Source organism: Branchiostoma lanceolatum, chromosome 19, assembly GCF_035083965.1.
Source record: "Branchiostoma lanceolatum isolate klBraLanc5 chromosome 19, klBraLanc5.hap2, whole genome shotgun sequence".
Classification (NCBI taxonomy): domain Eukaryota; kingdom Metazoa; phylum Chordata; class Leptocardii; order Amphioxiformes; family Branchiostomatidae; genus Branchiostoma; species Branchiostoma lanceolatum.
The window spans coordinates 10500349-10518525 of record NC_089740.1 but is presented as its reverse complement, the minus strand read 5'-3'; the positions used below and the strand labels follow the sequence as shown (position 1 = coordinate 10518525).

The following is an 18177-nucleotide window of genomic DNA, read 5'->3' as shown; positions in this document are numbered from 1 at the left end:
AAAGGCACTTTACATCTATTTCCTCACTTGACTCAGGTGAAAATGAGTTCATAGCTTCAGTTAGGGGCGCCCCTGAGACGGGACATAAAGGCAGAGGTCCCGTGTTTGAGGAGAGCCACATTTCAAACACATTAAAGATCGCACCACACTTATTGAAAAAAGTAGGGGTATTATCCTGGTGTGAGTGGTTCAGACCTTACAGTCCTGTCTTACACAGCTTGTACATGTACCTACTGCACAAAACTGGTTTGCTACAGCCAAATGCGGTTTAATGGTTAGGTAAACATATGCACATTTTCTTTGAATTCTGTTTTAGCCTCTGTTAAAGAAAATGTCTTTTATTGCTATACCTCACCATCTGGCACTTCATAATATTTTGTACTATGTCTACTGAAAAAGCTAATTTATCTGCTCTAGTGTCAATCAATTTCTGAACAACAAAGATTTAGATCAGTCCAAATCTACAAGTGATACAGTGTTGTATCCAAATTCCAATATAAAATATGACAGAGCTTTAACTAGATATTGGCAGATACAGTGAATTAATGTCATGGCTTGGATTAACCAGGATAAGCTGTGTGAATTAACCCATGTGAGAAGGTGTTAACTTGTCTGTCCAAGTGACGACTGTTCTATGAGGTTATCAGAATGTGCTAATTGAGTTCAGACTACAAACCAACTCCAAGCCAAAGGTAAGCCCTTAATAGGTTTGGGGCCTTAATCACATTTGACTATGTCAATGTCTTTCGAAGATTCACCTATTTTTCATGTCACTGGTAGCGACATTTTTGAAGGTCATCATCATATTTGATTGCAATAATCATGCCAGGCCCTGCAAGCGTTTTCTATAAATGACAATTTGATTGACAGAAGAAATGGTTTTACTTTGAATGGCTTCTATCTTATTACATGAAAATAAAGAGGTTTTGGTGTTTGTATGCGTGTATGTGTGTCTGTGTGTCCGGATATTTTCTTTCAATTTTGATTTCTTTTACAAGGATAGCCTGTGGTATGGCACAACTGTTGCGATCCAAGGGCTACAGAATAAGAGATGGGCACTGCCCTATGCACCAAAATGTGTGAGAAGAATTTGAACTTTAACTAGTGCTATGGTGATGAATTTGAGACTCGGGTTGACATACCTGGATCGTTGTGTGAATGAGGTACTACGAAGACTTTGAGCGGCTGGTTGTCCCAGTCCCTGTCGGTGTAGTGGATATCAAAGCCCTGTTTCCACACCCCTCCATCAGGGTTGTCAAACGGTAGGATATCTAACACATCCAGCATCTAAACACATAGAACAGAACAAAAGGAAAAACTTCAAGAGGTGTTTTCAATGGCAAGTGAATCACGGACACGTAACCGCAATAGATATGTTTCTATAACACATACGTGTATGGGATGTCATTTCATTGCATAACGAGACTAATCATAGAAATGTTCAAACCCTGCAAAAATCTAAGTTACTTTGGTTGTATATCAATTTGTAGTTTTCATAAAATTTTCGTTATCTCTTGCAACTTTGATTGATGTGAATAACTTTGGTTTGGAGTTTTCCCCCCAGGGCTCATTGAAAATCGCCAGCTGGCGAAATGACTTCCCCTTGTGAAATAGATAAACAAACAAATAAACAAAGTTTCCAAGTTGTCATACCTGTACATCGTCGCTATGCTCCCCCTGCCTCTCCACAAATGAACAATCCCCTGTCTCAATCTTGGCCTGAACGGGACTGTCCGGTACCTCCTCCACCAGGGGGGGCATGTTCCGCTGCACAGGGATGTACTTGGACATGTTTTCTCCTCCAATGATCTGTTTGACCGAGTTTCGGATCTCGTCAATGATCTGTTGGTTGTGGTGGATGTCGTTTTCCAGGTTCTCCATTTTGTCCTTGATGAAGTCTAGTTCAGTCTGCAAGAAACACAAAAACAAACAATTCACTTTTAAAACCAACCCAATATAAGATCCCTTCAGATTGTACATAGGGCCACACTTTCCAATCACTGGGATAAAATGCTACAACTTTGTGCCAACAAGAGCAACCCTACTGTACACAGGGGTTCATCGCTGCACCCTCTTGTTTCAGCCCAGTGCCCCCTTGTTGAATGCAGATCCAGCATACAGCCTTCACTCAGCAATGGATTCTTCCATACATACATAGAAATTGCTCCCTTGCCTGTGTGTGCTCCCCCTTATTCAATTTTTGTAGAAAAAACCCTGGTACATGTTACACTGTCTTCTTGCCTCTGTGTTTTTATCAGCATGTCTGGCTGTTTTTGTTCTTGTGTGTTCATAGTTATCTTAATACACTGTCAGTAGAGTGTCAGGAAGTGAGTGGGAGGATGGTGTCACCCACTGCAAAGGTCAGAATTGCGGTTGCAACAGGACATAGAGGTCAGAGGTGGTAGAACTAGTCCTTAATCACACAAAACAGACATTCCGGGTAATGGGGTCAATGGAGGAAGCTACTACTTCATTCACTGTCGGAAGTTTTACCTCCCCAACCAAAAATCAGTTACCCATTTTTACACCTGGGTGGAGTTAGGCAAGTTGTGTAAAGCATCCTTTCCCAAGGACATACAACGTCTAACCAGGAAGCAAACCTGTGCTTTGTCGATCTCATATATGCTAGCCTAACCAGTCAGCCATTGACGCTACACTAGTGATTCCTTTACTGCTGCCCAAATATCCCAACTATACATGTGTGCGACACGTAGCCCTTCTTTAGACCATGTCTTACAAGGATCACCATGACGGATAGGCCTGATTAATGTTAGGTAATGAACGGTAATTGGAAAGTAATCCACACATCAGCAAGGTGTATAAATCCTCAATATATCACTGTACTAAAAGCGAGAAATGTTAATGGCAGGAAATCGTTAAAACAGAATTTAAAAGACACCTTGAAAAGTAGCAGAAAGATAATATCATTTGAACGATGTGATTCAGAAATAATTGGTTGTTCTATAGTTTCTAGGCCAAAGATAATGGATTTCAAATATGTTTCCAATCATTTACCAGAAATAATCACAGGAAAAAGCCACTTTGTTTTCATGCAACTTGGTTGGAAGAAATGTGTATTAATAAAAGAAAATTGTGTCTTGAAAATAAGCTCCAATATTTCTATTAAGTCGAAATATAGAATTGCTAGTATAATTTAGAATACAATACCTGCATATAAGTTGTATCATCGGAAACTTAGTATAAGTTTTAGTACAGATGGAGTACTTTGTTCTGTTATAAGCAACAAGCTTAAGCTTAATGAAACTGGCCTTATAACAACAGCCTATGATTTCAGTCACAGAAGAGAAGCCACAGGAAAGCTGCTGCTGCCCAGTCTACACCTACACAGGGCTTTACATGCCCGGCCTGCAACAGAGTGTGCAGATCAAGGATTGGGCTACACAGCCACAGGAGAGCCTGCACAGGAGGACAACCTTCCCAGTGATCTTCGGAACGAAGAAGCAGCCATCAAATGATTTCAGTGCCAAGGACAGGCTTAGCATTATCGTAATGTTTACTCTTGTGAGGCAAAAACAACAGTTTACCTTGCTGTACTACATGCAGTACTTTTTTTTTCTGTTACAAGTAAGAAGGAAACTGCCCTTAGAACCACAACCATTTCAGTACAAAGGACAGCTTTAGCAATTATGTAATGTATATCATTTCTTGTAAGGCAAAAACAACAGTTTACCTTGCTTTAGTACATGTCACACTTCGTAACCCACCACTGGGATCTAGCAGAAAATCCCGGCACTGATGACCTCGTTTATCACGGTAATTGAAACCATCAATCTTCGGGAGTTAACGATGTAGGGCGGGGAAGCTAAGCTTAATGTTTACGCGATAAGAAGCCGCCATTTTTCAGCGTGTTATCAAGCCAGGTGCAGGCTTTAAATGTCTTAGGTTCTCTCCAAATTCCTTGTCTAATTTCATTAAGTTAAAAGGACTAAGATATTAATCTACATGGAATGGACAATCTTGTTAGCCCACAGAAATATCAAATTGAATCTACTGCTTGACACCTGCTAGTATCTGTGCATTATAGTGGGACCGAAACTTCTCGACGTTGGAAATTATTTCATATTCTACAAGCCAGAGTACATGTACATGAATGTAAAGGTAGAGATTGCGATCTTGCAGAATCCCCGATTCTACCGTACCAGTAGATATCCCAATCAGAGACTCTGTCGACAGCAACTCCAATAAGAATGCAAGGAATATATTTAGGTGGTCTCCTATTTATAAATCCTTAGTTTCAAGGTGTCCATTGACCTAAAGTGATATGAAAAAAGTTCTGACTGTATTTTATGTGAATATCTTTTGAAATTCACAGACTCCGATCAGAAGCTCTAGCAGAAATTATCATCTCTACCCTGACATATATTATCATTAAAAAATTCATAAGAAATCTAAGAAATCTTTTAGACTTGAATCTTAACCATTTGCACACTGAAGTAGCCATTTGGTACCCCATTTTCAATTGGTTACAGAGTTAGGCAGCAGGGAGAAGGTTAAGATAAAAATACAAACTGAAATCTTTGAGGCAACAAGACAGATTATCTTGAAACATTCTTTTTGCTAGTTTAATTGCTAGCATACTTAACCAAAGCACCAGTGACTGACATCAACAATCATTGGATTTACGGTAAATCCAAAAATCCCTTTATCAGAGATTTGAGTAGTCCAAGGGGAAAGCCAATGTCAAGACAAAACGCTCCCTTTGTTTGACACAAGTTCCCCCAGGACTCACATGATAAGTGATCCAATTAGAATCCAATGTTAACCCCTGGCCTATGGGGGAGCCGCGCACATTTAGCAGTAGGAGCTCTCAGTGGAAATGGCTTCGGTACTAACAGGATGATGCCTGGAGGGCTACATGTGTACATCCTGTTCATGATTGGTGAAGCTATATTTCCGTTGAAGGATTGCATGTACCCACAGCGGGGGTTTTCGAAGAAATGCATGCTGCCTACATGTACCAGTACAGTACCGTGAAAATCATTTAGGTACAGGTCGTATATACCAGAATATCGGTACTATACCTGAATACACTAAACAATATATATTACTTTTTCATTTATTTTGTTCCTAAAAACGTGTTCCTACCACAAGATGGTAAAATTTAGCACAGGAAAATATGAAAACATTGTATGGTCATTGAAATCAGCACCATCTTTGACTTGAGATCGACTTGAGATCCTCTCAAAGCATGGGTTCTCTGCATGAGATGCCTGAAGTTTTGAAAAAATGTTTTGCCTGTTTATTCATGTTTCTATCATCATTGAAGAGGACTTTGTCAAATTGTTCAGGTACAGATTCGGCCTGTACCTAAACCTCTGTACCGGTACCTGATGTTACCTTTAGATACACAGCACTACCTTAGTCCAAATTGGTCTCACAATCATTTTTAGCACCATAGTCCTGTACCAACATTTCATACATGCAAGCTAATGAACAACGATACTTCATCTTCCTATTTCCTATGAACACATGACAAACTTTCTTAAATAAACTTTCACAACAGCAAAGGCTCATCTATATTCAGAGGCTGTCCACGTAATCCACGTAATCAACACAATTTCCTTCTTTACTTCACAACGATTGAAACTTGTGAGAATTCATTTCCAAGTTGCTGACACAACATTAACCATTGCCAAGTTTATTGGGAAGCTGTTATCGTCTCATGTTCAAGTTTCACACATAGATGGTGGCTTGTCGATAACGCCTCCCTTCAAGTTGTCAGTTGTAAACAACACCAAAGCAAAGTGTTGCCTTATCTATGAAGAAGAGATTCACTCCTGACTTTAGATTTGCTGGTTTACTGTTCTAGTGTTGGTGTGTTGGGGACTGGATTTGTAGTATTTTTAATGCAGTAGAGAAGATGGACCCAACTTTAGTCCAAGCAATGTACTAAAGCTATCTATTTAATCACCAATCTACCTTGAATAATGTATAGAGGAGGGAAATTTGAAATTCAGAATACATGTACTTCTCAAAAAAAGTCTGATGTATAAACAAGCTTTGCACGTACAATATATTTTACTCCCATACTTGTGGTATGGAGTGAATTATAGAAACAGGAAACAAATATGTAGTAAAGTGACTCTCTCAATCCAGATCTGATAAGAAGGCAGTTCTACAGAAAACAAATTGAAAGTATTCCATGCCAAACATTATGTTGAATAAGGATCCATTGAGCAATCCTCCCTATTTTCCTTTCAGTTTTTCCTCTCTAATGTCAGCTTGTCCACAACTGTTCTTCATACCATGATTCACACTAATTCCCTTTCAAAACAGTTCTTGTTCTTCTCTGACCCATACAGATATGATAAATCATACACTTCACACTCTAACAGTCCTTGACGGAAGAGCATTCACAGTTAACTAGCAAGAATACATTCTGTAATAAAGTATAATGTACACTGGCTGTGAAGACATTTAGTTCCTTGTTCCTCATATTCTAGACCAAGGAAGTATTCAACACAGTACAAGATGTATGAGCAGTTTTGTTTGTTTTTTTTCAAATAAAAAAATCAAGCCTTAGACTGCAGAGGGTTAAACATCAGGGCTCAAAATAGTGGGTGCATGTGTATCTGTATGCACCCAAAATTGGAGCTGTGCACCTAATCTTTGACTGTGGGTGCACCAGTGCACCTAGATATTTTTGTAGGCTATAGGTTAGAGGTACTATAATTGTACACTAGTATACAGAATATTCTTGAAATGTAAGTATCAGAAAAGCAGTACAACTGAAATTTTGACGTTTAAGAGCTATGGAATTACAGATTAAAAACAGAGGCAGTAGCGCTAGCATTAAACTTTGTAATTATATTTTGCTGACATTCTCCTTTATTTCATGTGGTGCACCCAAAATTCTTTCTGTGCACCTAATTTTTTTGGTTGGATGCACCAGTGCACCTATTTCTAAAAATGAATTTTGAGCCCTGAACATAGAGAGGAAAATAGATTTTTCTTTAGGAGGGCATTCTAGTTTCATATCTCCATGGCATGGTTTGCTCTGATCTTAATTCTGAAAAACAGATTAATGTACCCAGATAAATCATACTTAAAATCTGACCTGCAAGAATACTACCCTTACACTGCAGAAGGTTAAAAATAAAATTTTGCTTCTTGCCCTAGTTTCAGGTCACCTTGACGAGCTCTAACCTCCATTCTGGACAAGACAGATAACACAATGAATCATACTTGAACCCTGACCCGCAAAAATCATCTCATACCAAAATGGAAGATGGAAGGATAATACAGACCATTTAGAAACATTGGAATATTGATTGCAACTACAATAACATTGATATATAGGACATAAATGTGCAATAGAACGCAGAAGCTTTATACCTCGGTCACGGTAAGGTCTCAAAACTTGATAGTAAAAATTGATAGTTTTGAGCATTAAATTGCATGTCTGGTTCAAAAGTTGAACAAATTCAATCAAAGTTTTACTATTTTGGGAGGACAGTCCAAAGACCTTCCTCTAACTGCTCTCATAACTCACATAAATGAGGGCTACAAAGGGCTTACTCTAGGTAATAAGAATCACTAGCCCACTTCTAAGGTATCAAGGACAATTGATTGTATTTTTCAAGATGATTATTGGATTGACCTGGCTGCCATCTTTCTGAATGAATACTACTATCTTTTCAAGATAAGTCTTCAAAATAGGAGTAACTTAGAAAATACTTGTGCATCGATTTGATTGTGCACAACTTCATAACTTGAAAATTATTACTGCCTAAAGACTAAAATAAAAGAGAAAAAAACTAGCATATGTAAAATATACCAACTGCAAAAACACACACACACAGACCAAACAAAAACAAAACCTCCCCATAAATCTCTTTCATTGATCCAGGAAGTGTCAGCTGTCAGATAAACATGTACATGTAACTGAATTATTCTACCAACTATGAACTCCCTCAACTATGACCTCTAGCCCTTCACTTCCTGTCACTCTGTGGTGAGGCATGCTAACTATATAGTTGAAAGGAAATAACTGCACAAACACAAAAAGACTGGCAAAAATAAAGAGACACACGCAAAAAAATACCTCCTTACACGGAGATGATAATTCAGTTTGAAAAAAAAATAAATCAAGGGACACCTCGACTGTATCATCTGTTCTTTGCCAAAATGTTATAAAGGTAAAAAGAATAATGCAGTCTAACAGTGCAAATACCTAAGATACTTTCTGCACAGCCCAAACCCTTGTGTAATCAGAGGCCATTTTGTTCCTTTAGTATTGATCGAGCTCAGTATATAAGAACAAAGGGGGTGTTTATCTATTTCTTAATGGCTCCTATTAGAACTAGCCTGGGAGATACATAACAATAGATTTATCACCCGGAATCAATACAATCGAACTATGTCATCAGTAGGAGGACGCATTTCTTTACTACACGCAGATAGTAAACATATGCAAGTAAAGGGAGAGTTTTCTATTTTGTCCCTATTTTGTGCATACTTAATTAGGTTAATCACTTTTTCATCTAGTGAATGTGATAAAAGAAAACTGTAATAGGCTAAGGGGTAAGATGTCATTTTCTGTGAAATGCATGAAGAATTCCGTTGTTTTCTTGTGTCAATTTCTTTACAGTAACGTTAACAATTTAAGTACCAATTGAATCATTAGTTTAACCCTTATCTTGCTGACTTATGCTTCAGAATTGATGACCAAATATAAATTCAGTGAGCATCCTAGCCTGTGGGATTAAGAAGGTTAACATTTTTTTTTATGAGGAGGCAGCCCAAAATTCAGCACCAAGGACATTGCCATTGTCTCCCCATTGGTTCCATTCCAAACTATTGATGACACTTCAGAAAAGTCCTCTTTATGTGGAACTACTGATTGTTCTCTTGTTATAGACCTTAATGTGTATATAAGGGTAAGGATTGAGACCTGGCAGATTCTGCGACTGTGTTGGCTGAAATCCCAATTAGAGTCTATAGATCCAACTAGGACCTCTAGCAACTTAGATTCAGTGACTCTACTGATCCCAATCCCTGACATATACATCAATAATAATGAAAAGGGGAGACAATTAACTGATACAAAGTATAGGAAACTTGATGATACAAGTGATTTGCTTGAAAAGGCCTATTCTTTGCAAAGAATTCTTGTATTCTTTGGATTATTGATGGAGTCCGTTCCAACCCAGTTACAAAGGCAGGCAACTATTTATCAAAGCATTCATTCCTCTTCTTACAATAATATGTTCCATTTCAGTTGGTTGCCCAGTCATCTGATACCGTGGTTTGCTACATAAAGGTTACGCATTTTGTATGATTTTTCAAAGAAATTTCACTTCTAAATGACATGATTCCTTTGCATTTTCTCAACAGGTCAAAGATTATTTCTTTGGCAATGATATAAACAGACAAGTCAAAGGAAATTTGTCTGGTTTAATAGATGTTGTGTTGAAAACTTGCTTCAGAGCTTCTTGAAAAGGATCATGTGACTTATTACTTCAATGCAGACGGTTCCCCTTGATTTCCTTTTTATGAAAAGGCAAATATGGAGAAAAAACTACATTTGTACATCTAAAACATGCATATTATGCATGTTCCTATAGATGCACTTTTGTAAACCTTGCCACTTGATGTTGGTTTATGACAACATAGTCTAGATCTACTACAAACACATTGAGGATGATATCTGAATTTGATTCTCTTCACGTTTCACTCTGATCTAGCATATTGCAACCAAGTTCAGGAGTTTTGAACCATATTACAAAGACCTGTATTTAGAATATCTGGCGTATGGGATCACAATACATCCATGACAAAATTTAATTCTCTCCATGTTTCTTCTACAAGTGGTCTAGCTCATAACCTCCTTGTTTAACAGATTCGATCCATTACTCTCTATGTTTGGTTTTGATATCGAGTCCTTGGAAACTGAAATATACATTTTCGAACTGAAAAAACATAAAAACTACATTTTACAATCTAAAAGGCATATAGAAAATAAATGCTGAAAAAAAAATACAATTTGGGCATATTGGTCCACTCTAACCGTGTTGTCAAATACTGGCAGGGGTCATTAATTTTGGCCCCAAAAATGATGCAGACTTTGATGTCTGAATTTGATTCTGTCCACGTTTCGTCTTGGCCCAGCTTATAACCTTCTTGTTCAGCAGTTTTGATCCATTACTCTCTTTATGAGAGTCAACATGGGAATAGTGGACAAGGGTGAGGCGTTTTCATTAACACTGAGGACTGAAGTAGCTTTGTACGTTAGCAGTGGGGCATCAAACTTCATGTGCGTTCTGTCTTTGGAATCCAAATTATTCTTGGCTATATAATCATGTCTTCAGGTCCCAGAACGGCAGCTATGTATACATTGTGTGTCACTACAAGTGAAACACCACTTACATGTACTGTACTAGCTTAAACCTAAAAGTGGCTTAATGTTTGTCAAATGAAGATTCGGTATCATAATCTATATCTAATAACAAGTCCATTGAATATTTCTTGAATGTGCAGTTGCACAAAAGATTTTATTTCAAATGTAGTTCAAATTCACTACATAAGCATATGCCATATCTACATAGGCATATGCCATTTTCTACATCATCTGTATCTGTATTGCATAGCTGGTATAACTTCGTTCAGCATAAAACACCAGCTTTGCAGGCATGTGGGATATAACTCTGCTGTTCAAAGTGAGGATGCCCCTACTGTACATGTACTTCATGTGCTCTATCACACTTTAGCCTGCCCTGAGCACTAACACCAACACGATCACATACGGTACATTTGTTCACTCGTGCAAGAAACTCGGAAATAATGCTGACACGTCTATTACCACGAGTGCCCCCGTGGCACGGGGTGTCGTCTACAAAATGTATGGGTTGTGGCATCGGTCCATCATGCAGTAGCTCCAGTGGGTAGAGTGCTCGCTTTATTTTCGGGAGGTCGCAGGTTCAAAGCCCAGGGCAGGTTGTAGAGAAGACTTTAAAAATGGTAAATGCTCTGCTTTCTCTGCTTAGCACTTATGGGACATTACTTTTATGGATATTCTTATATCTACACATTAGTTCATTTCTGTTTCCACCTTTACTTATTGTTTTGGATCCGTGGTTTATGGTTTACTTTCCTGTACTTTGTTTTTTCTCTTGTTTCTATTATTTCTTGTTCTTTTTGTTGAAATGCAATAAAAATTAAAAATTAAAATTAAAAAAAATAAAAATGGTATATGCTCTGCTTTCTCTGCTTAGCACTTATAATGGGACAGAGTGCGGTCGTTGAACACACACTGCCCTAGCCCTTTGCTGTAGCATTTGCACAACTGTGTGGCCCAAGGGCGATAGAAATGGAGATGGACATTGTCTTATACACTGGAAGGTGACTGGGAAGCATTTAAACTTCAAACTTGACTACAATTCCACCATACCCTTGGGGGTGAGAGCTTCTGGTCCAGCGTAATGTCCACAAAACCGCAGAGATACTGTGCGTGGAATTCAGAAATACCTGTACAGCCTTGATGTGTTGGACATCATGCACTTAACTACACCACCGTCTTTCAATGTATCTCTTACTGCGGCTATAAATGTATCATCAAAGGGTTCTGTGTCCCTAAAAGTCATGTAAGGTAAAGAGGAAAGGGAAAAGAGGTAACAGCTTTCGGCAGGTTGGTCCAGGATATAGGGTTTATCCCAGGGGAGGGAATTCGGAATTTTACGGGAGCTGTTGAAAATCCTGCTTTTAAAAACCTCCGCACAATGGGTTACATAAACAGCAGGGATGCTGGTATGTGGTCGTTTGCAATTCATGTTTTGTAAAAAAAGGGCTACTGAATGTGCCACAAAAAGAGGCCCAGGAGGCACTACGATCAAAGTAATACTAATTTATATTGATGTTGGTGGGAAGAACCTCTTTCAAAATATGCAGCTTCTTGAAAATAAGTATGTTTACAAAGAAGTTCAATGTTCAGGGCAGGTAAATACAGACTCAGTCATTTATCTCAATTTTTGTTGAATCAAATCGAAAATTGTATGATTATGTAAATCAATGATGAAAAATAGGAAGGAGCCAATGTTTTACATCATACTTTAAACTCGACAATCTAATACAAAAAAAATTCCTAACAAATTTCAAAGGCTGGTACCTCAAACCGAATATATCAGATTATATTAGCTGCAATCATTTATGTATCTTCATGTATTTCTTGGGAGTGTACACTAAAAATATGTCTGTGTGCGTCATCGTTGTCTCTAGGACCCGTCCCTCCATCCCAGGATGGAAATTTGTTCGTTGGGACAGAAAAAAATTTGGCCCAGTCCGTCAAAAAAAACCCTGAAATTCATGACATGAAATTGATAAAAAGTATTTTCATAGGCTAGAAATCACAGATTTAACATCGAAAATTAACAACACAACAAACAATGTGTGGGACAGACAGAAAATTAAAGCCGGAGACAACCCTGATGTTGGTAGAGATTCCAAACTATATGTAGGCTAATTGCTGATTATATTTCTAACAACCTAGGATTAACGAAGCCTTATCTCTGTAAACAGGCATGGGAAGGAGCGCCGTTATTTCCTGATTACGACATAAACGGGTTTGATTTATTTATCAGAATAGTGTCACACGTTTACTTGCCAGAACTTTGCACAACAACAGAAGATGTATATACATGTATCAGCAAAGATGACCTCCATTTCGATAAAATAATGCATGATCAGAGATCAAAATCATTTAATAAAGTCTTTTTCTAGACCTTGATAAAGGAAATCTACAGTGAGCCTGACAAGCATATGGAAAATCAACTTTTTACGGTGAAAACAGACGGTGGGACCAAAGACAATACCTGCCCATGAATTAGTAGCCTCTTCCATTGACCTCACGACCTGGACTGTCTGCCATGTCTGATAAATGACTAGCTTTATCCATTCTTAACTCTACTTCCTGTCATTACCACAAGTCTGACCTTTGCAGCAACACTATCTTCACACTCACTTCCTGACACTCTACAGTGTATTCAAAAGCTTACAGAAGAACACAAACATCCAGACACACCAAAAAAAACTCTGTACACAGCGCCAACAACAAGCATTAGCCTAAAATGTCACTTGCCTGCAAGCACCAATCCAGTAAATCACATTTGAGTCAATAATGAAAAGGTTAATGATTCGTCTTCCGAAACAATTATCCGCACCTTACAGGCAGTAGCAACACCATGAAATTATAGTTCAATACGGGGCTGATTCCCGCATTTCAATGGAGGAAAAAAATAAATCAATTTAGCTCTGCTGCACATCTGAAAAGTCAATAGCACTTTAGAGAAGAGAAAAAGAGCAAATTTACTGTTTGGATTGGTGCTTGCCAATCTTTTTGTCTGTTCTGATGTGATTTGGTTTGCAAGCTTGAGTGAGTTAAGCTTGCTCTGCTCATTTTAGAAGGCCTTATAGTAGCCACAAATTACAGAAACTTGCACTATAGTACTTGTACATGCAAAGTGTCAGACTATTCAGTATTTTTTTTTTAACTTTCAAACGTAATTCAGAAGAACGCGGAACTAGGTTACAGTGGAATTATTTTGACAATACAGCAGTGGAACATAGGTCAGGTTAGAGACTGTAATCTGGCAGAATTTCTGAGGTAGAGATCACGATCTGAGTCTGTAAATTTAAAGATGTTCCCTCAAAAAACATTCAGAACTTTTCAACTTCAATTCATGTCAATTTAAAGATCAATGGACTGACTTGAAACTTAGGATTTATAAATATAGGAGACCACCCTAACACACTCATGGCATTTTGTCCTAAGTTTCTGTCAACAGAGACTCTGAACAGGATCTTTACTGATAGAAGCGGTGATTCTGCCAGATAGCAATCTGACACATACATTACCACAAGTCTATAGAGAACATTTCTAACCTTTAGTTGATGTGAAATGCACATATTACAGTCGACATTGCACTTTATCAAAACTACAACAACGCCTATCTAGCGGAAACCCATGGCTCCTCAAAATGTCAATGTTCCATTTCAAATTCAGGAAATATTTTCTGGTCTATTATGTCGAGACAGGATGATAATTGTCAAACTCACCATGGGGACACAGTGAGGTCAAAGTTGGTACAAGCCATACAAGAAACTTGTTCTTTTCCATCACCATTTTATTTTTTCATTATTATAGAAGAACTTTGTACTACATTCAAGAACAATAAGCCTGTTCAAAGTTCCAACAGTGCATGAGCAGCAAGATGCATTGTGGGTAATATGTCAAAGGTGAACCATGAGCTAGCTTATTCTTAAACACAAAAATATGTTTTTCACATTACCTTTTTATCGCCAATGATGAAGACACCCAGAGAAACAGCACATGGAAGAGAAAAGAAAAAAAATGTAAGTCTTAGAAATCATATAGAATATTTTCTATATGAACAGCATTTTTGGGCGGGTACAAATACAAATTAGTAACACTCTTACACATGTACTCTACAAAAGGGCAGAACCTCTTCTGCCAACTACAATGTATACATGTAAATATATGGGACTCAAAATACTCAGTGTATAAAATTGGAACCTCAAATAAAGTAGAATGTCAGCAAAAATTATTACAGTTTCTTGCTTTGAAAGATAATATGATCAATTCTGTAGCAACTTCAAAATTTACACAAAGTCCTAACAATTGATGTTGCAGGGGATTTATTATTTTTCCTGAATATGCTGTATGCTTGAATGTGTACACTTGTGTACATAGACTTGGAGCTACATTTGTATGCACCTGATGTTTGACTGAGGGTGCATAACTGTAACGTACATACAATGTAACAGTACAGAATGTGGTATGTGTACACATTCAAGCATACAGCATATTCAGGAAAAATAATAAATCCCTTGCAACATCAATTGTTAGGACTTTTGTGTAAATTTTGAAGCTAGCTACAGAATTGATCATATCATTTTCTAAAGCCAGAAACTATAATAAGTTTTGCTGACATTCTACTTTATTTGAGGTTCCACACTAAAACATTTTCTGTGCACCCTATTCTCCATGTTACATACAATGAATTTCCATCCCCGCTTTAAGTAATACAGATACAGATGATTACTGCAGCAGTAGCAGAGGCCGTATCATGGGAGACTTCAGACTAAGAGCTACTGACAGACAGTAATTGGGCATGTAGGAAGCTGTGCCCAACTACCCTTGAACTGGTAATCACGCATGAATAGGCAAATGTGAACAAATACGCACAGTCAGTGTGATATTGACCTTTAGGATACTGAATTATTTGTGGGCTTGTACCAATTTAGAGCTTCTACCAGTATTCAAAAGGTTAAAAAATTATCAAATATTATCTAGCATTGAATATTAGTATATATTATATTTAAAAAAAGACTAGCAAAGTAGGGCATAAAAGCACTTCTAAAGGATACAGTGTAGTATGTTGTTCCTGTTGTAGGACTATACACTATATATAAGTCCAAATTATATACAGGAACCCTATGTTTTTCATTTGTTTTGTTTTTTCAAATTGTCTAAGAACAAAATTCTGTACATCTTGAAATATTTGCAGTGGATTTATTTTTTCTGTTTTTATGCTGACCTCTGCACTGCAAAAAAAACATACCGCAAATATGAGTATACTGCAGAATTGTTTCTACCGCAAACTTAAAAACACAGCGAAAACCTCCTTTTACCTCCTACGGAAAAATTAAGGCCCCAAAAAAATGAACGGCTCTCTAGTAATGAAAAGGAAAACAGACTACGCCCTGTGTTCTGGACCGGGTGATTGACATTCCAAAAGGCTGGCCACTGATAAGTGCCCGAAGAATGTGGTTAACCGTTGCTCAGTGTTGTACAAGCAGGATGGCCCCCTAGGGAAGATTACACGCCACTGCGGGCAACAGTTGGGCACTTGCAGCAAATACTACCTTCTAATGACCCTTTTAAGTTCCCATTTCTGGCAATGGATATGCTAATCCCGAACATTAGCGTCCTCAATGGCTCCAGACAGAGCTGGATCAATTTTTAGGACGTTCCACCTCGACAACAAATTCAATTACAACTTCTTAGTTTTAACAGCTAATCATTGAGCTTCTTCTAGAGCTTATATAAGTAGTAAAAATAAACCTAATTTAGAGTGGAAAAAGTAAAGTTTTGGGGGTTAGCAAGGATATGTTTATGAATTATTCTCTAATTTCAACGAAGACCTTTACATTGTATGCTATAGGTATTACCCCATTGGTAGTGTGTAGTAACTGTAACATTATCTTAGGGGTTGAATAATTCATATTGATAATCTTTAATTTGTGCGCATAAACAATTCATGAGATATATACTGTCAGACAGTACATACCGAGTCCCAAAGTTATTCATAACATTTTATATGATTATTTAGCACCCAATTTTACAAATTTCACATCGCAACACAGTATACTTCTAACAGTCTTTAGCTTAGTTTAAATGTCACACAAACCATTCAAGGGATGTTGTGACATGTAGCTTCTGTCCACGAATGTAAGAAATTCATAAATCATCCATAAAGTGACTTTACATGTTAAACAATGTATAAAACCTCTAGTTGACAATGCTTTCCATTGATTTCAAACTTTTGAATGTCACAACAATTTCAGCACCGGGGACAGGGGAGTCATCATACTTATTTCTTTAACTTCTTCTACAGGAACAATTACATCAATATTACTGTCTTCTTGGCATCAGACTTCATTTTCCAAAAGCATAGTGTTTAATTCAAAGTAAAAATAACCCCTATGAAAACTACAGGAGGAAGATAATCATGATAACTGAGGTATTAATCAATAAACTAGATCATAACATTTGTTGTGCCCTGTCGGCTAATGTTACGTTATCATGCATAGACTATTCGTCTTTTGGTGAAAGAGCCTATATTTTGGTTGAATTATCTTTCTAGGTCACATCTCTATGGCTATGTGATAGCACAAATACTATTATCATACACATAAGATCTATAATCAATACTTTCTACAAAAATAAACATGGTTTTTAAAAAATCAATCAATATATGCACTTGTCTGCATACATGTCTGCTGATTCTTAAGACTTTGCAAAGGAATCAAGTTTAAAAAATCGATGTTTTCAAAGTCAGTATCTTAAACTTCCACATACTAAGGCATTTACAAACTTTTCATGAAATGCACAGAACTTCAAGCTAGATGTGCAAAGTTTAAGTGTGACAGGTCTTTCAGTGTAATATGACAAGCTGCTGCCATGCCGCGTGCCTGCGAAGCTGGTGTATTACGCCGAAGGGCGATTAAGCCAGCTGTACAAATGCATTGACAGTATACATGTAGTAAGAGACAAAAACACCATCAGACCATTTTGTTCCATTGTGTGGTACAGATGACATTTTCTGATTCAAAACTTTCTTTGCAACACTCTTCCCCTTGCCAGTATTCCATTTTTCACGATACTTCATTTTTGTCTTTTGTTTGAATCAATGATACCAACAGCTCTTATATAAACCCTTATCATTACACTCAAAGCACCAGATTATTTGGTTCCATTGAGCAGTGTGACATTTTTGAGAAGCAAACTTTCTTTACAACTTCCTTCCCCTTGTGAGTATTTTCTATGATACTTCATTTTCGTCTTTTGTTTGAATCAATGGAACCACCAGCTGTTGTATAGACCCTTATCTGCATCCTAACGGGCGCACAGGTCTCCCGCATTCCCACGGCCACAGCTGCCCGTGCTAACTGTAGGTAATCCGTACCATCAGCGTTATCAGGAGACGCATTACCAGGGTGAGAACAAATCAGGTCCATCAGCGGAACTGGGTCAGATGTGACGGGCGGGTAAACTCGCGGCTATCGCAGGTGTAAAATGGGTTTTAGACTCAGTCAAGGGTGGATGCAGACAAAAAGGTCACTCCAGTTTTTGTGAAGATTCTTATTTCGGGAAAAGGAGGTTTTAGATTGCTCTGAATTTGCATCAGGGTCAGGGGCCTTCAACTTTGACATTGCACATGTGCAGTTAGAAGCATGAACCATCTTATTCAGTGCCTTTTGTTCACTGCTTACAATACAAGGGTTTACATTTCGTAAAGGTCTGAAAACCATAGAAATAAATTGCTGTCGCCTAAAAGTAAAAGACATGGGTACAGTATAATGGCAATACATTCTACATCTAAGTGACTGCAATTACAATTCTAAGGGTTGCATTTGCAA

General features: G+C 37.7%; 1 protein-coding gene across 1 annotated transcript in view; it reads right to left on the bottom strand.

Moving 5' to 3' along the window:
* Nucleotides 1-18177, bottom strand: part of LOC136425305 (alpha-mannosidase 2x-like) — a 60379-nt gene that overhangs the window by 25004 nt on the left and 17198 nt on the right. The window contains exons 2-3 of the mRNA XM_066414150.1: nucleotides 1654-1908; nucleotides 1143-1287 (exon numbers count right to left, since the gene is read on the bottom strand). Coding sequence (XP_066270247.1) covers nucleotides 1143-1287; nucleotides 1654-1908 — 400 coding nt within the window. The remainder of the gene's footprint in view (nucleotides 1-1142; nucleotides 1288-1653; nucleotides 1909-18177) is intronic.